The sequence below is a fragment of the Sapajus apella genome, unplaced genomic scaffold (assembly GCF_009761245.1).
Source record: "Sapajus apella isolate SASKATOON/1434 unplaced genomic scaffold, GSC_monkey_1.0 scaffold28, whole genome shotgun sequence".
Taxonomy (NCBI): domain Eukaryota; kingdom Metazoa; phylum Chordata; class Mammalia; order Primates; family Cebidae; genus Sapajus; species Sapajus apella.
This window is the reverse complement of record NW_022436968.1, coordinates 21674836-21702228: the sequence shown is the minus strand read 5'-3', so window position 1 is coordinate 21702228 and position 27393 is coordinate 21674836. Positions and strand designations below refer to the sequence as shown.

At 42.1% G+C, this 27393-nt stretch overlaps 1 protein-coding gene across 5 annotated transcripts in view; it reads left to right on the top strand.

Annotated features, from left to right (window-relative positions):
* RAPGEF4 (Rap guanine nucleotide exchange factor 4) overlaps positions 1-27393 on the top strand; it is a 322973-nt gene that overhangs the window by 293258 nt on the left and 2322 nt on the right. For all 5 annotated transcript variants that reach the window (XM_032292934.1, XM_032292936.1, XM_032292937.1 and 2 more), the window contains 7 exons: positions 4399-4524; positions 4908-5086; positions 7995-8085; positions 11721-11771; positions 13515-13602; positions 14015-14079; positions 25252-25306. In XM_032292934.1, coding sequence (XP_032148825.1) covers positions 4399-4524; positions 4908-5086; positions 7995-8085; positions 11721-11771; positions 13515-13602; positions 14015-14079; positions 25252-25306 — 655 coding nt within the window. The remainder of the gene's footprint in view (positions 1-4398; positions 4525-4907; positions 5087-7994; positions 8086-11720; positions 11772-13514; positions 13603-14014; positions 14080-25251; positions 25307-27393) is intronic.

Here is a 27393-nt window from a genome sequence, read left to right as displayed (position 1 = left end):
AATCTGTCATCCATCACATGCTATAAGCACGCTCACTGTTCCTCAGCCACCAGCCCTATAAGATCTGAGTCTGCCCCATCCATCTTTTCCGTAAACTTTTTCATCTACATTCATTGCTTTCTAAATAAATATTTCTCAATACTGAGGGATTGAAAAAAATGTCAAAAATGAGTCGTGCTGCCCTCTCCTGGAAAGGAAAGCCATAAAAAGCCAGTTCAGCTGCAGCCCCATCAAAGGTGCTACATGACATGTCACCACAGGGGCGCTGGGGCCTCTCTTGCCAGCGGGCTCTTGGCCGTGGTGCCAAAGGACATGGTGCAGAGACAGGGAGTGTGACTGTCTTCAGCTCCCTGTGCAGCAGATACTAACTTTCCAAACCTCTGTGTGTTGGCACACAGGCCTGCAACCTTCCAGGTTCTTAGCCCTTGCTTGTCCTCTGTCTTAAGGCCCCTGTCGTTGGAAGGAATGTACACTGCAGTGAGTACCCTGGGCCTGAACTGCCTCCCTATCAGTGCTCTGCCACTCATTGTGCTGTGAGTGGCCAAACCTTACATGCCTCGTTTAACTGTGGCCAGGGAGCTCCTTCTCTGGCTTTCTAAAGGTTGCTTTTGAGGACAGCCCATTGAGCAAGAGTCACACAGAGCATGACCCTGCAGTGGAAAATGTTGACCACACCCTCTGATCCATGGACACATGCTTCTGCAGCATCTGCTCTGCTCTGGGGCTGTGCTGGCTTCTGTGCGGCACTAGACCAAGTGCCCCAGAGCCTGTCCTTACTGCAGTTACGCTCAAGCTAGGGAGAGGGGACTGACACAAGCAGCCTGGAACAGAACAAGTCCTAGTGTTCCGTCTTGGTCTGAAATTGTGTGGTCTGCCATAGAATTAGTGCTGGCAATTTAACCTAGCGGTTAAGGGTTCAGATTCTGAAACTCTACTCTCTTCACATTTTATTTATGTATAAATGTCAGTACACAGCAAATTCTTATAAAACTCTATTGTACTATCATGTGATTCCTCTTTTATCCATTCACTGGTTCCTCAAACTTTTACTTAGTACTCACCACATCATCACAGGCAATGTGGATGGTTCCGGCTCTGCAATGGTCTTGAAGACAAATCCATCATGGTCTTTGTACCTCAGTGAGCAAACAGTGTAGTAAGGGACTCCAGCATGTGATCAGGGAGAATGCAGTGTGATAAGTGCCATAACAGAGCTAGGTGCAGAGGGTGTGGGAGCACGAGGAAAGGAAGATGCTCCAGGTAGCTTACCTTAGCCATCTCTCTGTCACTAACAATCAGCACATCCCTCTTATGTCTTAGTTTCCTCATCTGGAAGATGGGAGGATAACAGCGCTATTCTCCCAATTACCCCTCTCCAGCCTTAGCAAAGAAATCATGGCTCAAAAACCATGGGGAGAAAATGGATGGGAGTTCTGTGTCTGTGTGTGAGCAGCTTTCAGATCTGTCTGTGCAATGCAGGCCCCCTGTAAGCTCTGCTGTGCCTTATCTGTAGGAATTTCCACAGGGATATGCACAAGAAAATGGCCCAAGGAGACGCTTCCTCTGGGATTGAGGGCAAGCGTTTAAATTCCCCACTTCCGAAGAAGAAGCACCTTTTTGTCCCTCAGATTGCCTCTTCCATGGCTCATGGAAGGGGTCAACCTGCCCTTTGCCAGGAGGGAGAGTTGGTGAGCCCTGCCCATTGAAAGAAAAGTTAAGACTCAACAGAGCTTCCTGTTACTCTCAAAAGGGATGCAGGAGCGATAGACCAGCATCCATGACAAACGGAGCTTTACATATTTCTTAATATTAGACTCTTCCCTGTAGTTGTTAGGTAAACTTATCCCCCTATGCAAAGTTATAAAGCCTCAAGGAAAAGAAGGAGTAAGATGGACTGAGTCTCTCCAATCCTGAGAAGAGAGTGGGGGGAATAACACAGGAGGGGCAGTTTCGCAGAGCAGCAGAGGGGCTGAGTGCACAGCAGCTGCAGGGGGGAAGGGAGAATGTGCAGGGTCAGTTTGATCCTCTGAGAGGTGGCCTAACCCGTAAGATGTGTAAGCTTCCCCCAGTTTTTTACCTAGGACCTACCCTGCTGAAATCGTTCTCATTTGCTTCCATACGCTACCTGCCCGTCAGCTTCGGTTCGGTTCCCTAACATTTAAAACTTTGGATTCACTTTTCTTCCCTGTCCTCTGTCCCCTGCATAGAGTAAACTGGGAGCAACAGTATTTAGCTCCTACATCCAGGTGTGGTACTGATCTCACTTTTCTGTTTATTTGCATTGCTGCAGCATTTCTAGAAAGTGAACTGATTTGGGGGAGGGGGCCTCCTCTGTGCCAGGCACTGTATTTACATGGCTCACTAAAATCATTCCTATCCAGTCATCATAACAAGCCTAGGGATAGGTATCATGACCCCAGTTTACCAGAGCTGGAAACAGATACTCAAGAGATGAGGGAATCAATCCAAGTCTACACAGAGTAGGGTTTCTATTCAGAGTCACTTGCTCTCTAAAGCTGACACTCACCTCGTCTGTTACCTAGTCTGTTACAAAACACAAACTCCTAATCTGGTGCACAAAGATGTGCCACAAACTGTTCATGCTGTCCATGGGAACACCCTGCGCTCTTTGCTCCTGCCAAGCAAGTTTCATGACGGCCTCCCCACCTTCATGCCTGCCTCACCATCCCTCCACCCCAAGGGACCATCTTGGATGTTCAGGGAAAACCTTGCTATTCTGACCTGCCCAAGCTTATCTGCTTCATCTTTTAAAGCCCAGCTTCTTTAAGATCCTGTTCAGACCACACATTCATTCCAAATACCCAGTCACTTCCAAAAAATCCATCCACGTTCCCCTCCCGTTTATCTCTGCTCCTGGGCGCTGCCTGTATTGTTGCTTCTGCCCCTTTGCACATGCAAATAAGGACCAGCAGCAGATGCTGTCTGTGTGGAGTAATGTATGGGGCAGATAGGGCTAACTCCCTTCAAGTGTAAACTTGCTTGGTCCCCTCTTAGACTGTAAACTTCCAAATATAAGGGCCGCCTACCGGCAGAACATGTAATTTCTCTAGTGCCCAGAACACAGTGGGCATTTGTAGAATACAGTGATGATGGTGAAAATGATGATGCAACTTGTATAATATTAAGACTTCTGACAAGGATAGTATTTAAATATGGTTAGCATCATATTAGGGAAATACTCTTTTCACTTGTGTGACTTTTGTTTTTGTTTTTATTTTTTATTTTATTTTGTTTTCTTTTGAAGATGGAGTCTTGCTCTGTTGCCCAGGCTGGAGTGCAGTGGTGCGATCTCAGCTCACCGCAGCCTCCACCTCCTGGATTCAGCTTCTGCCTCAGCCTCCTGAGTAGCTGCCACTACACATGCATGCCACCATGCCTGGCTAATTTTTGTATTTTTAGTAGAGACAGGGTTTGGCCACGTTGGCCAGGCTGTTACTGAACTACTGATCTCAGGTGATCCACCCGCCTTGGCCTCCCAAAGTCCTGGGATTATAGGCGTGAGCCACCACACCAGCCACTTCTGTGACTTTTGTAACTTTGTAATGTATATGTTACCTATTTATATATAAATCTATTACATTATACATACACTTCCTATATATGCATATCATTCATCTTACTAAGTAAAAACATTTTAGATCATTTCTCATAAAATAAAACTGAGGTAAGCAAGTCGGATGGAAATTTTTAGTGAAGGGTCTTCCAGAAAGTAGCAGAGTTTGGTCTTCTAATGTCTGGCCCAAAACACCATGACTGTGCAAATATCATCCTCAGCTCAACATCTGCCCAAGAGTAGAGGAATCGGACATCATATGTAACCTCAGTTTCCAGAGCTTTCCATCCCCTCGTGACCCCAGGCAGCGTGTCCCAAGAGATGGAGAGGCAGCAGTGTTACCAGAGCCACCAGCGTTACCATAGCCACCAGCAGTAGGAAGTAGCTCTGTGGATTAACGTCCCAAACTGCCATGCCAGTACCTGCTTTACAGCAGCTTCCATGGGAAATAGGGGAAAAAAGGTCTCCCAGGACTTCTTCCATTTTTACCAGGGAAAAGAAGACTTTCCAGGGACCTCTCAGGCCCAAGTGGAAGAGGAGAGAACCTCCTCAGGTCACTCTTCACTGAATCTTACTTGCCACGGTGCACATTTTTCAGTCAGTGACATGGATGATAATGATGCTGGTGATTATGCGGACGACACTGAAGCCAGTAGTGCTGCGAGCAGAGGCATCTCTCCTCTGAGTCGGATCACAGTTTCTAGATATTCCTGAAAGCAGCCATCTCTCTAGAATCCTTTTCCCCCAGAAACTGCTGAAAGCATTCAGTGCTAAATAGTTGTCTGTGCTGAGTTTCTGATATATTTTTGCATTATTATTCATAGACTCCCTTACCAGAACAGGAAGGCCCAACTGTTGGAACAGTGGGAACTTTTGAACTGATGAGCTCCAAAGATTTAGCATACCAGATGACAGTTTATGATTGGGAACTCTTCAACTGCGTGCATGAGGTAAGATGCCTGATCAGATGCGTTGGTAGCTAAGACAGCAAGGATAAAGGTTGCTGGCATTGCTCAGTTTGTGAGTGCTAATACGTGCTACAATATGGAAACCACATGACAATTTTTTGCATCCTGAGTTTATAAATAAAGCCTGCTATAAAGGCTTTGAGTATTAAAGAAAAAGCTTTACAGTATGCCATGTCTTCCTGTGTGTATCAAGCCAGTAAAACCTAGTTTATATTCATATATGTAACAAGCCTCATGGAAGCCCTTCAGATCTGATTGAATTCACATTTGCTGACCAGTAAAACACTGTCTTGACGACTAGAGAAACCTAGCTGATGTTTTGATTTCAAAACAAATAAGTGAAATTGTTTTCCTTTCTTTTCTAGCTGGAGCTAATCTATCACACATTTGGAAGGCATAATTTTAAAAAGACTACAGCAAACTTGGATTTGTTCCTGAGGAGATTTAATGAAATTCAGTTTTGGGTCGTCACTGAGATCTGCCTTTGTTCTCAGCTCAGCAAGCGTGTTCAGCTATTAAAAAAATTTATTAAGATAGCAGCCCAGTAAGTATATTTAGCTTGGAAAGAGAAAAAAATGTGGAGCTGTGTTTTCATTTTGTTTTCTTAGACTACACCTGGAAAAGAAAAGCAGGGTCTGGGTACTACGTATGCACGCGGACCAAACACAGGGCCTTAGGAATCGCTGACTCTTGGAATGGATCTCTTCTAGATTTTGTAGCATTTGACATCAATAGATAAATTAACTTCTCACAGCACTGATGCGGGAGTCAAAGTTGTGACCTCTCTTTGCTCTTTGCTTTCTATTCAGATGTTTTTGCCTCCTTCGGTTTAAAGATTCCTTCCATAAACAAGGTTCCCTTGTACTTCCAAAGTTCAGTTTAAAAGGCTCTTGAAGTCCATGTCCAGCATGACACATTCTCACCAGTAGAGGGCAGTGCAGCATGCAAGTAGAGCGGCACATCCAGCCCAGCCACAATTAAGACGGTAAAACGCATCAAGGCAAGCTAACCTGGTACATGAAAATCATCGCTATAAACATCAGAAAAAGCAAGCATCTTATAAATATTCTATTAAACAGCACTTCATGGGAAACCATTTTTTTTTTTTTTTTTTTTTTTACTGCAGGAGCTAGAGTTCTCCTTGACATGAATTTAATCTTCTCCTGCTATTTAGATATGCCTGACAACCTCCTGTTTACTTCCATGTTTTTGGTATCACCACAGTGCTAAAAATAAAATGCTAAATGTGGCCTATGGCTGTGAGACTTCTTTCCTTTCTAAATGCAGGGAGCTCTAGTACACACGAAGGCTGAGGGCACAAGTGACCCCAGCTAGACAGTTTTCTCGAGCCAAAATCAAACATGGAGTTTGGTTTCCTGGGTTAAACAAAGAAGTAAAGACTGCTTGACATTTTAGAGATATCACTTTGCTAGATGCCTGGAATTATTTGCCAAAGACTTGAGAGTTCAATAGAATACCAAATCCATTGGATTCAAAAGCTGCTATCTGTTAATATGGAAAAGCTGGATATTTTAAGGAAGAGTTGGTAAAATGGTGCCTGTGAGTTTCTGGTTCAGAGTATAGCCACTTTCCCTGATAGCCTGAACAGCCTCTTTGCAAGAGACAGTTGCCTTCACGTATCTGGAATGAGCTGATTATGGAAACTATGACAAGATGTGCTTTCCCGTTAGAAGAAGCACATTCTCTCTGTTCACCTTAGCCTGTTAGTGCCAAATGCAACAAAAAGAGAGAAGCAATCTGCACACAAACGTAGGAAGCCAGAAAAACCTTTTGGGGTCTGATCCTGTTATTTTGCAGAGGCAACGTGGGAGAGCCTTCCAGAACACCCATGACTTATTTTTTTTAATGTTTTGTTTTACTTATTCCTCTCCCTTCTGTTTATGTGAACGAGTAGGTGGACTTGGCCTTCAGTATAAATGGGTTCATGTTATTTAACCATTATTAAGCCCTGTACTGAGTTTGCTATCCTATAGGGAAGCCATTTACACAGCCCAGCTGAAGAAAACTGTAGACATTTAAAATCTGAGATCTACAAGAATGAGGTTGAAACCTCGTGACAGTAGCATCTGTTTTACTTTTTATTTTTAGAGAACTTCAACATATTTGTTTTAAGCGCTTTGCCTGCCCAGAACTGTGTGAAGTTGGTGAAAGCAGATGTTATTATTCCTCTGTTTACATTCAAGGAGACTGAGGCATACAGAAATTTCGTGACATACATATGGTGACAAAGTTAGCTGGTAACAAGGCAGTGACTAGAAAGACAGGTCTGTAGTCCTGCATTTCATTTATTCTTTCAAGATCACATAACAAGACAAAGGCAAACACAGAGATGCGATTGTGCGCCTGCCCTTAGCCCCAGGTGTCTTCTAAATAACCTTCAACCCCTGACCTCAGACCCATTGTCCCGGCACAGCGAAGGCCTCACTTGCTTTCTCACCAGTGGGGCCATACACACTGGCTTCTCCGAAATATGTTCTCCATCTGCACACAGACAATTTAAGAATTACTCTTTGCTACTTTTGCAATGGGTAACAAATGCAACAATTTAATTAGCCTTTTTCAAAAATGTTAATCCAAACAGGATTTAATTATGATATAGTCCATTTAAATAACCATATGGATTCAGGGGAAAGGATTTATGCATATTGCAAAATGAATTATTTCCCTTTTCAGGGACCTGGTATGAAGAAGTTGGGGTTCCTTTTTTAAACCAGTTAGCTATATTAAACATCACCATTCTAATAAATTCCACGTTTCATTCCCAAACACATATTCATAAAAGCTAATAATGGCATAAGTACAGATTCAAAATGATATGCTTCCTTGATGTCAGTAAAACACAGAGAAGGTTATTTTTTGGTCAGTGGTTTAGGTTACTTCTCAGCTTTAAAATTCCTTGAGATTAAGCGTCCAGCCTACAGAGATCACACCTTATAAGTTGATACTTTTCAACAAATTAGAAGCATTTGCATGGCAGGTAGAAGTGACAGTGGCTGCAGCTGTGAGACTGTCTTAGATCCCTCTCAAGCTGGCATAGGAGAGTATCCACCTTCAGGCTAAAGCTCTAGAAATATCCAAGGACATTGCACTTTCGTTCTTCCCTCATGAGATATTTTTCTCTAGGTCCAACAAGGCTTTTAGCAAGTTTGGGATTATAATAACAACCCCTAGGGTAGATGACTTTCAATTCCTTCTCAAATCCCAAACCTCAGTGGTCAACATCTTCAACTCTCTAAAACCACAGTGAGAAATCAAACAGCAGAACGTGGTCACCCAAGGGGAGCTTTCACAGTGCATTAAATCTATCCTTGCCTGTTCTCATAAAGGAGTCCTGACAAACATTAATGACGATCAGAAAATAGAACTCTTAATTTTTTTTTATCTCACTCAGAAGTAACATTTTACTCAAATACACATATCTTGTGTTTCAGCTGTAAGGAGTATAAAAATCTGAATTCCTTTTTTGCCATCGTCATGGGACTAAGTAACGTTGCTGTGAGCCGCTTGGCACTAACGTGGGAGGTAAGCTTCAGCTGGGATCCAGCTGTGACTTTTGCCTTAGGAATAAAAACACAGGCTCACCAGTGAGCTTTTTAATAGAAATATCACTCACACTAGTATAACAATGGAAAAGGTGGGACACTTGGAGGGAGGTGACCTATCTCCTTTTTACAGTTGTCTCAGAGTGAGAATTTTAAAAGACATTGTCATTTGTATATGGAGAGTGGGGGAGATGAGGGGAGGTCTGCTTCTTCGTAGACACAATGTAAATAAAAATAAATCCAGTTCCTAAGTATAACATGAAGGACCTGCATTGCTTGGAATGACTTCAAAAGTTTTGCTTGTAGATTCTATCATTCTCTGAAATATCTGCTTGTTGCTTTTGCCATAAACCTTATCCTTAATTGAAAGAGGATGGAAGATCCATTTTTATCCAGCTACTCACATTGCTCCTGGGAGGAAGAGCCAGGAAGCCAACTGTTTGCAGGTCGAGTACTAAGTGTCTCCTCACCACCTGGCAGGCTTCTCTCCACCAAGAGGAGCAGCAGTTGGCTAATATTCAGTTTGGGGCAAAAGTGAGGCAGGGGTGTTGTGAGTTTCTGTAGCAAATATAATGAGCTGCTTGTCGATCGTTGGTTATTCAAGCTAGAAAACATCTTCATTTATTATTAGCTTGGTACTCAAAATGTGCTTGACCTCTTACATGTGGCATATAGTTGAAGAAATACTAATCTCTAATAGAACATACACACAGAAATAGACTCATGCTAAAAATAAAAAAGTGTGTGTAAGTGGGACACAGAAAGAGGGCAAGGAGTACCTATTAGAGACCCAACTTGCAATGGTGCTTAAAGGCAGCTGTTTGCATCTCCTAATACTTTTCTTGAAATTATTTTCTTCCCCATGTTCCTCTTGCAACGATTTTCTTTTTCTGTCCCTCCTAAATGTTTTCATTGTTTATAGGGCAGGTCCTCACAAGTTCTTCTGTCTTGTGTTTCTCTTAAAATTCCAGGCAGATGCAGCACACAGCAGCTCATCCCCTGAATATAGGAATGAGGGAACTGGTGAGGCCTGCGTGCCACGCAGCTGTATCATCTTCCAGCTAGTAAAAGGACGGGGCTAGTGCTGCCAAGAGAGCTACGCAATGAAGCCGTAGCGCAGCTCCCTTGTCTTATTGCCCAAGGCTCTTGGGATCGCTGGAGACCTAGCGTTCTCTCCTACAGGGAGTCTGCCTTCCCCAGTCTGCTTCCAGCTTCTAATCACCCTGCCACAGAGTCCAAATGAGTTGGTTGGGAAATTTTTAAAAAGCCGCAAAGCCTCACAGGGTCCAGGGAGGTCACGTGTGGGTACCACACAGTAAGAACACAGCATGCGGGAAACACTCTCTGAACCCCCTTTCCCAATCTAAAAAAATATATAGGAGGCTGCTGGGGAGGGTGCAGGCAGCAAAAGGAGAGAGCTAACTGGCCAGTCCTTGGATTTCACTGGGGATAGGAGTTCTGCAAGTCTGTGAGCTTCCGTTTCAGCATTGCATGTTCCTGAAAAAAGGAAATTATCCTTTCATCATTTATAAGCCTTTATTTTTTAAGGTGAAGTATAGTTATGTAATTCGTAGGGAAGATTTCATTCCTAAGCACCTTTGATTCTGGTTTATGTACCTGCACTTGCTGAGAAAACCTCCCAAAGGCCTCCCATCCAACTCCAGTGAGTACCACAGTGACCACACCAGTGTGAGAAATGGTGCCTGGCCTCATGGAACTAGGGGACACGTGTGGAACAGTCAAGGAGCAAAATAGAAAAGGAAGCCAGAGCACACGATAAAGGGAAGGGTTCAGAACTGAGGGGAAAGACCAAGCTGAGATGAAACAAATGAGAACTACCCGGAGCACACACAGTCTCCCAGCCTCGGCACTGGTGACACCTGGTGCGGACAGTTCTTGGTCATGGAGTCGTCTTCTGTGTTGAAGGACACTTAGCAGCATCCCTGGCCTCTCCCCAACAGAGGCCAGAAGCACCTCTTAGCACGCCCCTACCCCTCACCCCAACCCCCGGTGACAACAAAAAATGTCTGCACACATTACCAAATGCCTCCTGGATTGGCACGATGGCTCTATTGAAAACGCTGCTCTGGAAGCATGGGGGTGGATAAATAATAGTATTCAGAATGAAAGAAACATTTTGATTACCCTGTACCCTACTGTGTTTGACCTAAAGAAAACTAAGTAAAGAACAGATGACAGAGGCCCAGCAAAACATAACCCACTCTTAAGTTTTAAATGGACTGTGTTCACTGAGTCCACTTTTTTGCGTAACATGGTGATCTGGAGTGTCTGTGTGGGGTGAGATCCTGGCATCCGTTGATGGCCATTCCAGCTTCCAGCTCTTTGAATAGTCCCCTCTAAGTAAGGACATCAGGTTTTCCTGAACCCTAACTTGAACTGCCAGGAAAATGAGTTTGGAAGTTATACAAGATACTAGGTTTTAGAAACAAAATCAGAGTTTTACAGATGTTTAAATGGGAATATGACAAGCTGATTGAGATAGGAAAAAAGCAAGAGGAGCCTTTCTGCAGACTGCAGAGGCCCAGTTGGTGAATCAGCTGTTGAAGGTAGGCTTTGCTGTTCAAAGCCAACTCCCAGCTGACCCAGGAGTCTCTGAGGCTCAGGAGTTGGTTGATGTGTTCCTGGTCCTGGGACAGGAAACATATCACATAGCTCTATCTTGGCTTGGCCCTTTCAGAAGAGAAAAGTGAAAGGTTCAGCTTTACTGAAAACTCGGGAACTAAGCAAAGTCGGAACCATAAACTGAAAGGATTCAGTATTGAGCTATTGGTGGAGACATGTGGGTGCAATAAGTGTTGTTGAATCATTTGCCAAAATATAAACATGAGAAATCAGGAAATTGATAGAACTACCCGATTTTGTATTATAGGAAAGCATGTGAGAGAAATAAATGCTCATGTAGAAAAGCATGGCACATGTGAGATATGAGAGACAGCAGAAAAGAAGGCAGGGGGTGGGAATTACAGGCTCTAATGAGAAGCAGCTGTGTGACTCTAGGCCAGTCATTGAAACTGTGAGACTTAATTTTTTCCATCTGTAAAACACAGGCTTAATCTATTCAATGAATATTTAGGGAGTACTCTGTACGCAGTACTTTTTTAGGCACTGAGAAAAATATCGGTAAACAAAACTAATAAAAATTCTTATTCTCATGTAGTTTACCTTGTAAGGGAGGAGGAGTGTTGAAAGAGATAGTTTCATAAGTTTTTTTTATTGCTAATATTTTCCAAATTCCTGATTGTGGGAATCAGAGAGTTTAAAAAAGTGTGTGGGGAGGTATATTCAGACCTCCTATAGTCTGAGGAATGCGGTCGTCTTTATAAATCATCCAGTTCAGAAAACATTATAAAAGCAGTAAGACCAAAGCATTCATAGTTACTTTTGGTTCAGTTAGGTTAAAGACATTTAAAAGGCAAGTTCTCTATATTCTGGAAGATTATCCTCAAATGACAGGACAGATTCCAGACTGGCCTTTCTCAGAGATGTTTGATTAAGAGCCAATAGAAATAGATTTCCCCTAGAAATGGTAACCCATGATACATTTCTAGATACTGAACCTGACATATGTGTGTGGCATTTTCATTTCATTACCAGAAACTGCCAAGCAAGTTCAAGAAGTTCTATGCGGAGTTTGAAAGTTTAATGGTAAGTGACAGTGGCTTCTTTATTCTGTTCACTGTCTACATTAATCCAATTTCTGATTAGCTGAATTGAAGTTCTCATTTCGGAAATTTTATCTGTCCTTGTATGACTTTAAGAAGTTTATGATCCCTTTTAGTGCTGCTAAAACAAGCATGTCTGACTAATGAATGGCACCCTCAGGAACTAACTTAAAGAGGACTGACGTCCCACATAAGGTCAATTTGTATAACTAAGAAAAGCAGTGTAATAGGGTCCTCTCCATCCAGCTCTGGTTGGCTATGGGTTGGAAGCTTCATTTTTCTTGGCTTGCCAAAATTATTTTTCCCCATTGGCTGGGAGATGTTAGAAAAGGAGTGAGGTGGGCTTGCTGGGAGTGATGGGCTGGTTTCAAAGGGCAAATCGGAGTGGGGATCGGATGTGCAGGGCAGACAGCGGGTGAGCCAAACTCCCAGGAAGAAGGTAGGGCTTCGGGAAAGGGGGAATCTTGCAATAGAGAAAGGGGAAAAAAAAACCCAAAAGCTTTTATGCCATAAGTGAAGTTATTGTCAAACAAATCAGGACAGCTGCAGTGGTTCACGCCTGTAATCCCAGCACTTTGGGAGGCCAAGACAGATGGATCAATTGAAGTCAAGTGCTTGAGACCAGCCTGGCCAACGTGACAAAATCCCGTCTCTACAAAAAATACAAAAATTAGCCAGATGTGGTGGCCCACACCTGTGGTCCCAGCTACTTGGGAAGCTGAGATGGGAAGATCGCTTGAGCCCAGGAGGCAGAGGCTACAGTGAGTGGTGATTGGGCCACTGCACTCCAGCCTGGGTGACAGAGTGAGACCCCATCTCAACACACACACAAATACACATCAATTTGTTTAAGTCTACCTTTCTTTTGTAGCTATATTTGATTCAGAAATAGAGTTGAGCCCTGAACAATGCAGGGATTAGGGGCACTGGCACCTCCTCTACCCCCATGCAGTAGAAATACTGAGTATAACTTTTTATTTATTTAACTTTAGAGTCTGGGTCTCACTCTGTCACCAAGACTGGAGTGCAGTGGTGTGATCATGGCTCACTGCAGCCTCGACCTCTTGGGCTCAAGCAATCCCCACACCTCAGCCCTCCAAGTAGCCTCCAAAATAATTTCTTGTTTTTTATTTTTTTTTAAATAGGGGTCTCACTTGGGGTCTCACTATTTTGCCCAAGCTGGTCACGAACTCCTAGTCTCAAGAAATATTCCTGCCTTGGCCTCCAAAAGTGCTGGGATTATAGGCATGAGCCACCATGCCTGGCCCAAGCATAACTTGACTTTCCCCTAATTTAACCACTAATAGCCTACTATTGACTGGAGGCCTTACTGATAACATAAAATCAATTAAGACATTCTTTGTATGTTATATGTACTGTGTACTCTATTCTTAAAGTAAGCTAGAGAAAAAAGTATTAAGCATAAGGAAGAGAAAATGTATTGACTGTTCATTAAGGGGAAGTGGATCATCATAAAGGCCTTCGTCCTTGTCCTCTTCTTACTGTGTAGGCTGAGGAGGAGGAGGAGGGGTTGTTGGTCTTGCAGTGTCAGGGATGGCAGAGGCAGAAGAAAATCCATGCATAAGTGACCCACACCGTTCAAACCTGTGTTGTTCACAGGTCAACTGTACCTGATTGTGGGGTGACAAGGTGGGTGTGTTAGGAGGTCACAGAGGGTGGTGTATGTGTCACCAGTCATTACCAGCATCTCTTTTTGTCTCCTAAGGACCCTTCAAGGAACCACAGGGCCTACAGGCTGACGGTAGCTAAGCTGGAGCCTCCTCTCATCCCCTTCATGCCTTTGCTCATTAAAGGTAACCCTAATAAGATGCGCAGGCCAAGCAGGTGATGAGTATTTGGGGAGGAAAATTAATAATACTCTGATCAGATTGATAACTTAGGGAAGAATGATCAGTTCCATCCCTGTACCTTCTTTGTCATCTCTCAGCCCTGACTTTTTGGAGAGGGTCAGAAAGACGACTGGAGGAGCAGGGACCCACGATTTGGAAACCTTGTTAGTGAAACAGAAGATCAGTTTAAAAATTTTACTGATCTCAGGTGAAGTGATTTAGAAAGTTAAACATCTAGCATAAAAGGAACTATTATCAGCTTTTTTCAACTGTAGTGTTATGCAAATCCGCCAGCATAATCTAATGGTGCTATTGTGCTTTCTTAGTATGACATATTTCCGTTAGTGATTAGAATGTGGCTTTTATTTCTTTACAGATATGACATTTACTCATGAGGGGAACAAGACTTTCATTGACAATCTAGTAAACTTTGAAAAAATGGTATGTGCAGTATTATAACCTTAACCACAATGTGTTTTTAAAATAAAATTTGCATTTGTTCTAATAAAGGAAATAATTTCCATGTATGCTGCCATGTTAAAAAGGTAGTTACACATAAAGGGGTTTTGAAATATTTGGTTCAAATTGGCTACCTATTCTATTCTGTCAGTTCTCTTTTGTGAAATTGAATAGTATTTGTGCTGTGGTTCACAGCAGCAGCTGGCTTTTAGGCCGTGTGTTTCTTCCTTGGCTGCCTGTTGCTAAAATGCAGAAATGTTCCTCAGTGACTTCCATGTTGTTGTTTTGCTGTAAGGTCTGGGGAGCTTGACTGCCCCCAGATGCCTTTGAAATGTTTATCTGCCAAGCCTGACTTTGGAGCCTGTAGGTAAAAGACAACTCTACCCCTTTATTAAAGGAGGATTAATCTAAATGTGTATTGCTTATCCCAATAAAGTTCACTTAAGTTCAGAGAAGGAATATGAAAATCTTCATAATCAAAAAAATGTTTTTAATCTTACTTTTTACATTTTGATATATTTATTTATTGTTAGGGACGGGGTCTCTCACTGTCTCCCTGGCTAAAATGCAGTGTTGGCGATCATAGCTCATTACAGCCTCAAACTCCTAGGCTCAAGCGATCTTCCTGCCTCAGCCTCCCTAAGTGCTAAGATTACAGGCATCAGCCACTGTGCCTGGCTTAGAAAATTTTTTTAACAACAGATGTAGAACTGGCACATATTCAGTATTTTCCAGCCACCCTCCTTCTGGTCCTTAATCCTGGTGGGGAGAAAAAAGCAGGGTTATCTGGTGTAAGTTACTTTGCAGTTTATTTTCTTATCGTCTATGAAGCAATAAAGCAGATGATGCCAAAATCTTTCTTTAGCTGCATAGTGCCTGCTAATGGAATGATCATTGTCTTCTGAATCCTTTGGCTGCAACCTGGTAGGTGGAGTGTTAAGAGTACTTGATCTCTCTGTGGGTGAGCATTTCCTGGTCATGAATTACAGTGCGAATGTGGCGCTGTGGGAAAAGCCCAGGACCTGGAGACTGGGAGACATGAGGTTCGGTACAGTTTCATCACTTTGTAAGTTAAGTCTCTTAACTTGTCTGTGAGTCGGTTTCCCCAACAGAAAATGGGGATCATGCCCAATCCCATCTCTGGATTATATAAGCCCTAAAGTGCTACAGACTTCTATCAGAAAACTGTTATTCTAACTGTTTCTTGAAATCAAGCTGGCATGTGTGACCCCAGGAGAATCTGAAACACCCTGCAGTCATCCTGTAAGGATCAGCAGTGTTCAGCTTGGGGAATGCGCTTATTATAAAGCCCAGTCTGGTCAAGTGCAGCTATGGCTGGGCACTATGTCTTAAGCGTCTTAGGAAATGACACATGAGTACACGCTCCTCAAAGACACTTTCTGCTAGATGGCAAAAATTTCCTCAGCAGTCTTCTTTCCCACCCCTCACACCAAAGGCAGGGTATGAACATCTTATTCCTGTGTCAATTTAATAATTTTTTGATCAAAGTAAAAAACATTCCTTGCTTACTTATTAGTATGGATAATTAAACAATTCCTCTGACTTCCCAAAAAGAAAACCTGTTTCCCAGAAATGGAAGATTTGGCAAATGGGTAAAGAAACTTCTGGATCACTTATGCAGAAATGCAAACTGAGGGATGGCTAAGCCAGTCATCTAACTATAAAAGGTGCATATGCATAGAGATGTAGAAATCAGGGTTTCCTAAAGAGTTGACTGAGCTTTAGGAGTTTTGATGGCTATCATTCTTAGCAAACTAACACAGGAACAGAAAACCAAACACCACATGTTCTCACTCATAGTGGGAGTTGAACAACGAGAACACATGGACACAGGGAAAGGAACATCACAGACCAGGACCTGCTGGGGTGGGGAGCAAGGAGAGAGATAGCATTAGGACAAATACCTAGTACACACAGGACTTAAAACCTAGATGCCAGGTTGATGGGTGCAGCAGACCACCATGGCACATGTATATCTATGTAACAAACCTGCATATTCTGCATATGTATCCCAGAACTTAAAGTAAAATTTTAAAAATTGTTTAAAAAGAAGTTTTGATGGCTAAAGTTAACTAAACTGATCAAACAAGAAGAGCAAGGTATGCAAAGCCAGCCATCTGTCAGGGTGGATAAAAGTTGTTTCATCTGGGTTTTTAGATCCCACCCATAACCTGCAAGGAAAAGTCAAGGTCACATCCAGTGGATACTAGTAGAGCGCCGTTTCTCTCCCCATTTCTGCACTTCATACCCAGAGCAGTATGTTCCTCCATGCCTAGTACTAAGGAAAGAGGTCCTTCCCATCTTGCTTTCACAGAGTCCACTTTTGCTGAAAAGCAATAAATAGCTAAGATAGCAAGCAGTTCAGCTGTATTAATGGAAACCTAAATTAATGATGACATAAGCAAAATCAGCTTATATCCATCTCACTTAAAAGTTCAAGCAGGTATGGCAGCCCTGCTACAGGTTGCAGTCAAGGTTCCAGGCTTCTCTTGTGCCAGTTTTCCATCCACTTGGTTCAAGATGGTGACCTCCACTTCCCCATTCCAGCCACAGATAAAGGGAAAGGAGAAGGTGAAGGCATGCTTCATCCCTTTTAAAGATGGGGAAGAAGTTACACTCACCACTTGCCTCATATTTTCTTGTCCAGAAACCTAGTACCATGAAAGGAAAGCTAAAACGTATAGCCCTTATTTGAGTATTCATGTGTCCCACTGAAAGTTAAGGAGTTTTATTCACATGAAAGAGAAGGGAAGAAAGGATATCAAAAGAGTACTCTTAGTTTTCTGCTCTAGCAACGTGATACATTTTACCTCATGTAAGAAATCCTATCATAAGAAAGTTTGATTTTAGAATTGTGCTTCCAACCAGGCACAGTGGCTAATGCCTGTAATCCCAGCACTTTGGGAGGCTGAGGTGGGCAGAGGTCAGGAGTTCAAGACCAGCCTGGCCAACATAGTGAAACCCTGTCTCCACTAAAAATACAAAAATTAGCCAGGCGTGATGGTGGCCACCTGTAATCCCACCTACTTGGGAGGCTGAGGCAGAAGAATTGCTCGAACATGGGAGGCAGAGTTTGCAGTGAGCCGAGATCCCACCACTGCACTCCAGCCTGGATGACAAGAGCAAGACTCCATCTCAAAAAAAAAAAAAAAAAAAAGAATTGTCCTTCCATAAATTAGATGTTGCTGGAAAATGAAATGAAATTTCAAAATGATTTCATTATGTTTTCTAAACACAGTGCATGTTGCAAGCTTTCCAAAATTTTATCGCCATAAACTAACCTACCCCTACTGCCATATCACCACCACTACCATCAGTGGCTGCTGTTATTACTGTGGGTCTTGGGAAAGGCTACATCTTCCTTTTCAGGTTGATGTCAATGCCACTTCCCAGTCATCTATCATCAGGTGCTGAGCAGAGCTGGCAGCCTCTGTGGGGCTGGTGGGCTGGGTCCCCAGAGAGAGTCCCTGTCAGGGGCAGAAGTCACGAGGGTAGCCAGGAACACTGATGCCTCTTCTCAGTGGTAGCATTGTACAGTCACAGCAAACTACCGTGCCAACTCTAAGTGTTTTTATTTGTACCTCTTCACCCTTGAGGTATGAAATAAGGATTAGAGAATTTGTTGCTTATTGGTTTTCAGGATTTATGGGTATGAACAAAAGAGAATTCACACTCTGATCCTCATGCCAAAAAAAAGCAGACATTCTTTTATTTGGGGGGTACATAAAGGAATATTCAAAAAAATGTTTGAATAAAGCCCTTCCTAGCTTTCTATGGCACACATGAATATTCATAACATTTAGAAGATAGACTAGCAGTGGATTAGAGGATAATATGCTGGCCGCCTGCCACTATCCCAGGCTGCATAAAGCATGCTGATAGGCACAGTTGCTACTGTATTAGGAGATTGGTTCTATTTCAGACGTACCCATATTTAGGTATATTTATTTATAAATATGATTTTTAAGGTAGTCATTTTATTTTGAATGAGAAGCATGGGGCAAACTTCTGTACTTCTGTAAACATCACGGAAGCTAATTCATTAAGGAAGAGAAATGTTTTGAATCCTTTTGTTTTTGTATCACTAAGCATGTCATTACATAATTAGCAACAATATATTTTCTATCATCAATACTATTATTATAAGATTCATGGAGAGAACACTTCACTTATTACCTCAATCTATGGAAAAAAAGAATCTGTAAGTAAAAATCTGTGTGTTCAAATCCACCCTATTCCCACACCTCTCCAACACAAAAGAAATCTACAGGAGTACTTGGAGAGTTTACGTCTTTATATAGATTTCACAGGCCAGGCTAAATGCAGATTTCCAAAGGGTATGCTTCAAAGCAACACAACATGTGTGGAGCGTCCAGGCAAAAGATTTTACTAAGAAATACAAACATCTAGAAAGTAGCCCTGGGCCTTTAGGAGGTTACATGCAGTTGGGAAGGTAAAACATAAACACATGAAATATTAAAAATCCACAAAAGGTATAAAAACTAGGTCACATTAGTAATAGAAGGGATGTCAGACGCACAATGCAGGAAAGAAAACTTCATGCAGTTTTATCAATGGAAAATAAAACCACATTATATGCAGTGACATCATATCAGAAGATCTAGACTAGCCCTAAGCACCTGTCCAGCCTCCTCTCACACTTTTCTGTATCCAGTCCAGGTTGGTGAGACTGGCCTGCCTCCTTCTTCCTTCAGCCTCATGGCTGTTGCACTAGCGTTTACCTTTGCCTGAACTTGTTTTCCCCCAGTCTTCTGCTGCCTGGCTTCTCATCAGTCAGGCCTCAGATCACATCTCCCCTCCTCCAAATAGTCTTCCCTGACCACGCTTGTGGGAAGGGAAGAAGATCACACATCCTCCCTGATCTCCCCTCCTCCACGTGGTGCTAGCTGTGTCTGTCCTCCTTGTCACACCGTTCCTCCACACCCAGCGCTCTCCAACATAACCTTGTCTTGATAGGGCTTTCACAGCCTGAGATGATCTTCTTACCTCTTCAATTCCCTTCCAGAATAAGTGCCCTGGTCCAGGTATCTGTTTTGTCCACTGATATTTCTACAGCACCATAAAAATATCTGGTGCATTATTTCCCCAACACCCATAAAAATGTCTGGCACATCATAAGAATGCAAGAAGTACTTGTTGAATAAAAGAATAAAACGTTAATGTTTCAGTGTTGGGCTTAGTACATGAAAGCATTTTTAAAGGATTTTATGTAATAAAATTGAATCCAAAAGTGTTTTCTATTTTATTAGAAAATTTGATTAACCAAAATGTCCCAAAGCATTTTGCATAACTGAGATATTATGAAAGATGACTTTTGGCCAGGTGCAGTGGTTCATGCTTGTAATCCCAACACTTTGGGAGGCAGAGGCGGGTGGATTACCTGAGGTCAGGGGCTCGAGACCAGTCTGACCAACAAGGTGAAAGCCCGACTCTACTAAAAATACAAAAATTAGCCAGGCATGGTGGCAGGTGCCTGTAGTCCAGCTACTCAAGAAGCTGAGACAGGAGAATTGCTTGAACCTGGGAGGCAGAGGTTGCAATGAGCCAAGATCACACCACTACGCTTCAGCATAGGAGATGGAGTGAGACTCCATCTTAAAAAAAAAAAAAAAGATGACTTTCCCTTAGCCTTCTGTTCCTAACGGGATGTTATTCTGTGCCCCCTCCTCCCTGTGGTGCTGTGCGTGTCCTCCAGTGTCCCTCCTTGAGTATATAGAGGTACACATACTCTACATGTGTCTGGACAGGCACCTGAACTGCCTTATTCCCACACCCATGGTCATATGTACCATATACCATGAGCATCATGCATGTGTCACATGTGTTTCTGTTTGTCACACACCCCTTGGATATTAAAGATCTATAGGGACAGGACTCAGGGCTTCTCCTCAATGAAGCAGACAGTGAAGGCTGCTTCCCCTTCAGTTACCTTTTATCGCCGGTCCTCACAGTGCGCTTCATTTGTTTGCAATCACAGGCACAATCTTTGTTAGGTGAGACACTGTATATTTCTGGATCTTGTGAAAAAAAAATTATTGTCCCAAATATGTGGAGGTCTGAGTGAAATAATCAAATGGTATAAATGTGGTTTGACCCATGCTAAACAAGGAGTAATTCACAGAGATCCTATATTTGGTAGGCATAGGGCTGGAGACAGAATCAAATCAGTAGAGGCAGAAATATAAGAAAAAGCAATCTGGCAAACATAATGAGCAAGGATGGTAAAGATCTTAAGGGGCAACAGAGGGAAAGATTAAAACTGTCGAGGGTAGGCATTTAAAAGAGGCCTGACAGTGAGGAGCCGCTTTGGGAGGGATCTGAGCAGAGGCAGAATAGGCCAAGAGGGAGGCTCTTGTGGCTGCTGTCTGGGAGCCGGAGGTCCTAGCGTGGCAGCAGTGAGGAGGCGTGGCCTGGAGGGCCTGCCCGTCTGACTTGAAGAATTAAGTCTTCTCTTCCGCAATGGGAGAGCAAAAGGGGAACTTAAACGAGGGCACAAAGTCCTAGAAGGCTATGTCCTCTGTGGGTGGGAGTGAAGGTGGAACTTGGCCGGCCTGCTCCTCAGGGGAAGACACCACAGGAGGGTGACTAGAGCCAGGCCACAAAGACCTAGTCTGAGAACAAAGTACCTCTGATGCCTTACCAGACTCAAGGGAAATTTCCTGCATCAAAGCTTGAGGGAAACTTATGTTTGGGATGCTGGCCTCAGAGCCCCTGGCTTGTGCCAGGCTGAGGTGCAGACAGTGATCACCCCTTCCTCTGGATAATGTCTTTGTACTGGTCACTCTGATGCAGGCAGACTCCCAAATTGGGGCTCAGCTGGGGAGGATTCTTGGCTTTCTTAAGGTAGGAATTTAAGAGCGAGCTGACAATGAAAGAAAGCAAGTTCATGAGAGGAACAGTATACAGTAAAGCAGCTCCTCCATGGACAGAGCCGCACTATCTCATAGGCAGAGTCGCACTCACGGAGCGCTGGCCGGCTCTATTTGTACCCACTCTAAGTACGCTAACTAAGGGGCAGGTTTTTCACACACTTTCTAGAAAAGGGACCAGGAGTTCCTGGAACCATCCAAGGTAACTTCCTCTGGTCATTGCCATGGCATTTGTAAACTGTCATGGTGCCAGAGGGAGTGGATTATGCAAGTGCATCATAATTCCTAGTCCTAGCTGGCTGGCGCTGGTTTCTTTGCTACATCAGCAGGGTGGTGACAAAGGCTGGGAAAACATGTCCTGCTGAGCTTCTACTTCCACTCTGCAACACAGGCCCCAGGAAGGACATCGGCTTCTGGGCCACTCTGCTTTCAGCTCTAAGGAAAAACAGACACATGAGATAGTCATGGAGTTCTTCACTCACCACCTCTCTTTTCCTTTCTGCCTTCCCTCCTCAAGTGCATTCCTGAGGGGAATTTATCAGCTTTCAGTTGGACCCATCTCTAAGCCCTGTAGGCCATGAACTATAGGGACATATTCATTTTTGCACATCAGCTCTGAAGCCCTGTACTTAGGATTAGTCCCAAGAAACATCAGTTTAAGTGTGGCGACAGGGGGTTCAATTTGTCCACCTACACAGATCCAGAGGCAGCCTCCTACACGCCTTCTAAAGGAGTATGTTTGCCCCACATTTACTCCTGAATTATCAATCCCTGTCTTAATGAGCTATTTGCTCATGGGAATGTGTTGTAAACCACAGGTTGGCTACCATGGAAAAAAAGATGAGAATCTGTGCTTTGGAGTAATCAGGCATTCCCCAGGCCTGGCATTATAGAAAGCTGCCTGACCGGCTCCTGGCAGGCCAACCTGCTCTGGCAGGACTGTGAAGCATAGGGTGTAATTTTTGGTTTCACCCCTACTGCAGCAGTTGGATAATGACTCTTGTATCTCTCTAACCTTAGTTTCTGCCAGGCTAGACTGCGAGCACCAATGAATAACCAGCTGTCTGCCATCAAAAATATCATTGGCTGAAGTTTGTGGAAAGATAGACTCTAACTAGATGGTTTTTCGTTTTTAAAATCCTCCACTCTGGTTCAGGAAATCAACTGTGCATACATAGAGCAGAGAGCTGCATCTGCACAGCAACTCAACGAAGGAGGCTGAGAGGTTTAATTCATGACGACTTCAACAGATGTCAGTGGGGACTTTTTTTAACTGTAGACTCAGTATAGCATCATCTAGATCAAGGAGAGAAAGAAGATCATAGTTTCTCTGCACTTTACAATTTGTTTAGTCTAGGGTACCATACTAGAGGCTGTTGGGAAGAGATCCAAAACTGTCTTACGAAGAATTGTTGAAGACACCGGGAATATTTAGGCTGAACAAGAAAAGATCTGGGGGTGCAAATATATCCATAATAGTTATATTCAAGAATTTGAAGACTTGTCCTGTTAAAAAGAAATTAAATGTGTTTGTTGTTGGGTCATTGCCCTGCCGTTTGTAAACTGTCATGGTGCTGGCAGGAGTGTCTTATGCAAATGCATTATGAGCTCCATGGATCAATCAGCAAAAAGTAAAGGGAGAAAGACTTTAACTCAAAATGAGAAGTTTCTGATAATCAGAGATGTCTAAAAATCAAAGAGGCTATTTTTGGAGGTACTGAGTTCCTCATTGCTGGTTACATTCAAGCAGTGGAAGAGCCACTGTTTATAGGCAGACTGCAGAAGGCATTGTGCACTCTGGAGATGGTTCAAGGGGGTGACTCCTGAAGTCTCTTTTAGCAACCCAGGAGAGTGCCTTGTAGCTGGGTGTAGTTGTCAGTAACTGTTTAATATTACATGTGTTAATGGATGCAAAAAAGGTGAAGTTAAAATATTAAGTTAACCTTTCTTTGGCCTTGTGAAAGCATTTGTAACAATGCAGTGTCCAGCAATGCTAGTTAGGCTCACACATCATAACTGTGAGTTCACACCATTAAACATTATTGTCCGGACCTCACAAAGGAAAAGAATGGACCTCGTTGTAAAGCCGGATTTGGATTTCAAAGTTAAACTCAAGTTATCTTTGAGAACGATTAAAAAGGATATGTCAAAATTAAAACCATTGTTAAAATTAATCAAAGATTTAGAAAGGTAAAATGAACTTCAGGACTGGAAATTACTGATTTAAACAATTGTTCTCACATTTTAAACTACATAATGAGCTAAAAATTATGAAGCCTCAGAGTATAGCTGTAAAGAGTGGCATAAAACCAAAGTCAAAATGAAATGTTTTACCTTTCAAAACTAAAAAAGCAGAACAATTACTCCCTACAAAATAGTATAGGAAGAGGTTTCTGACCCCTGCTAATTGTTTTATTATTCTTCAGAGGGGCATACTGGCAGCATTTCCCAGGGTTTTCGGTAATTACACTCCATTCAATATCTGAAGAATTACAATAATTCTGCATGGAATATACTTGTGCCCTTCAGATGCAAAGCCTTTAAGAGAAGTGAAAAAACAACTTAAAAGTAAATTAGCAGGGAAGTTATGATAGTTACCATTTATTTCAAGGCTCCATACATCAGGGGCTAATTATACATTGTACGTTACATTTTCTTAGAGGTATTTGTGATATATTTCTCATGCTGATCAACAGATGGACGTGTCAGTTTTTGGGATCTTCGATAGTGAAGTTCTAACTTTTCTGATTGCCTCTTTGTGTGTGAGAAATCCTCCAATGCAGGCACATGTCACTTCAGGCTTGCTAGAATCCTCAAAGCAGGAGTATTCGGTGAGGTATTAGGATGCTGGCAGATAATATATTTGTAAGGCCTTGACTGTTCTATGACTTTTTTATGCTATGCAAGCTTTCTCAAAGTCATTTTTGTACCTTTGGCAAGCCAAGGGTCCATGAGAGAAGAAAGGGATGACTGGAATTCCATAGCTGCTCAGAGATCGGAGAGTCTCTTTCCCTCGGTGGAGCCTTATCAATTTTCTGCTAGTGTTGTAATTAATCCATTATCTCTATGGGACCCCCTTTACAGCCTAAGCAGTAAGGTGTCCTGAAATATACAATGTGACCAGGAGTACCAGCTACCATTCAAATACCATGACATTCTGGCTAAGAAATGGAGCGTAGGTCTCATCAGTGTTTTTCCCCAGGGGATAGGAATCTGTTTCTGTTAATTTTCTTTTCTCTTTTCTTTCATTTTTAATTGAGCTCAGCACAAAAGATTCCCTTTTAAGTCTTTATGGCAGCCAAAACTTTACAAAGAAATTAAGATGATCACTTAGTGACAAAATTGTAAAAGGTCAAATAAATTAAAATCTGTCCATTTGGTTGAATACATGCTTATTTTTTGAATGTTGTAAGATGCAGGTGGAGTGGAAAATAGTCACATTGTAATGTGCAAATTTTCAAATCAAAATTAAATATGTATATACTATCTGAATTCAAATTTTTTGAAAAATATGATTTTATATTTTCTTAAATTATAAGAAGATTATATAACAAAATATTACAAGATTACTCTGTGAAGTAATATTCTAAGTGATTTTTGCTTTGCTCTTAACATTTTCTGAATTTCTAAAATGTGTATGTTTTAGTGTTATAATCAGAAAGGAAGAAGAAAGGAGGGAAGGAGGGAATCAAATGATTAAGATTAACATTAAAATACAAACTTCTGCTGGAAGACTAGAGAGGTCAGTAATATGGAGTGTGTAGCAAAAATATAAAGGTAGAATATTTTGACTTGCTGTTCCGTCAATATAATCTCATACCTCATTAGTGAGTCTTATTTACTGTGAGCAGCTTGGCAAGCTAACCCTTCTCCAAATTTAGGATAGTTACAAATTCTCTCACAAATTCATGGCTACCTCAAGAAAGGACGGTGAAAACTATTCCTGAGCATTAATGTCTGGGCTCAGACATAATCGATGCTTTTTACATCATGGGGAATGTGCCAACAATTATGAGAGTTATGCCATTAATATTCTTTACCTGAAAATGCTTTGTATGTGTGTGGGTACCCCTTTGAAATAATTAAACAAGTTATACATCAGCTAGTTGCCTTCAGATAGTCAACAGAAAGTGTTATTTCTCATGGTACCAAGTATTGCAGAAATCAGTAATGATTTGTTTTCCTTTTTGGATTGGACTCTATACTTACTTGAATTTCTTTCTTTTTTCTACATTCCTTTTAGCGCATGATTGCAAATACAGCCAGAACAATGAGATACTACAGGAGCCAACCCTTCAGTAAGTTAAATGCTGCCACCTCTTACACTGTAGATGTTGGTGATTAAGGTCTTCTTAATGAGGCCATTGAGACATCCTAGGACCTGGGCACTGTCTGACTGTGTCAGAAGCACTTTGGACCATGAATTCCAAATTCATGGGGCCTTGAGTTTAAAGATTTTTTGGGGGGCTGTTGTAAAACTAGAAAATGTTTACATTGTTGTGAAGCTAGAAAATAACCATAGGAATATTATTTTGTGAATGAATTTATTAAAGAGAATTAATTTGCTCTATCCAGTGTGGCTGGAGACAGCTCAAGCACGACTGTTAACAAATCCTGCCTCAAACCAACTCTCCTTATGACTCATTGCTTCATGTTGAGAAACTCACATCAACCCTTGATGACTCAGTTCAGTCGTTTATAAACTAGGAAAGATAATATTTATTGTCTTTCAGGGTGTTGCAAGAATGCATTAATGTTTATAGCACATTTGTAAAAGGTCCCATAACAGGATTTCAGATTGTATTTCTAGTATTCCCACATGAATTTGAGGTGCTCCTTTAAAATCTGAACATATGTCACAAGAACTGGTATAATACTTTAATATAAAAAGATTACTAATAATAAATAACAATTTTAGTCTGTTGGGAGTTAGGTTGCATCATAGCACCAGATGGTCACACTAGACCAGTGCTACTGTTTCTTCTGGGCTGGGACTTTGGTGGTGGGGGTGGAGCTTGGCTCCCTCAATCGGGTCTGGAAATGAGGAGGTGAACGCTAAAGGTTTTTGCTAAGCTCATTGTATGAGTCACTTGAAAAATTTGTCTCATTAACCCAACATGATAATATGACATAGACAGGAATCCGAGGTTACCAGTATCATCTCCTCCAATAAACCCCGTGCTAAAAGGCTAAGATGTTCTTGTTTTATTAGTCAGAGCTGTTTGCTCTTCCTAGTACAGGACTGGCTCACAGCCAGGTTTGCTAACATGAGACACGAGAACTACTAAATGTTCATTTTTTAAAAATGAATAGGGAGGAAAAATGATCTTGATTTGGGAAGCAACTGATTTGTCAAATGATTGTGCCTTCTCTGACTTCCAAAATGAGAATAGTCTTGTATATCATCAACTATTCCTATATAAATTCTGCCAGAATTAAAGAGTCTCATATGTTTTCATTTATTAATTTGTGTTTAAAGTTGTGATTGATTATAAAGCAGTTGAGCAAGTGAAAGCAAGAATAGCTAAGTGGCACCAGTTACACCAGGAGTTTACAATCCCAAATCCATGGACTTGCAGAAGTGGGGACAAAAGGAGACCCTGAAATTATATGCCAAATCTTGTGTGCCTGAGGGGGTTTATAGCCTTAAGAAGGTTTTCAGTGAGGTTCAAGAACCACAAAGTAATGTACTTGTTCTATGAGCCTCTTTGGAAGTAAATCCTGCATTCTTCTATGTCTTCTCCTAGAGAAGCCAAGGGGAAAATTTATTTAAAAAGAAAAACTCCACTGCATTTGTTGAAGTTATCAGTAACTGCTGGTAAACAACAGCTGCTCAGCTCTGAAGTCAACAATCTATAGATAAAGCTATAGGAATAGATTCACAAACACTGTGGGAATGTGTACAATGTAATTACAGTATATTGTACATGTAGAGTACACTGCCAGTGAGAAGCGGAGGAGATGAAACACAATGTGTTCTGCGGTTCACTGTGCTATTATTTATATGTAACAATTATACTGATGAGTTTCTTCTCACGGGGGGAGGGCCATTTGTGCCTTCTCTGTTTTTCTGTATTCAGACCTGCAACACTCCCCTTCACCCGTAGTGCAGATGGCATTCTAATTGTCTTTGGGAGTGGTGTGTGGATCTAGCAGGAGTAACCAGACTGCAGAAAGCAGTGTACTGTGTGGGAAGAATCCCAGTTGGGCCAAGGTCTGGTTCTGCCATTCCAAGTATCCTGTTAGACCAGAGGCCCTACCCAGTGATGCATGAAATGGAGGTGGCCCACAGAGGTGTTGGGTCTAAAGAGAGCATTTTTTCCCTTTTATTTTGAAATAATGTCACCCTTTTAAAATTGGGAAAATTCACAAAGAAGAAATCCAG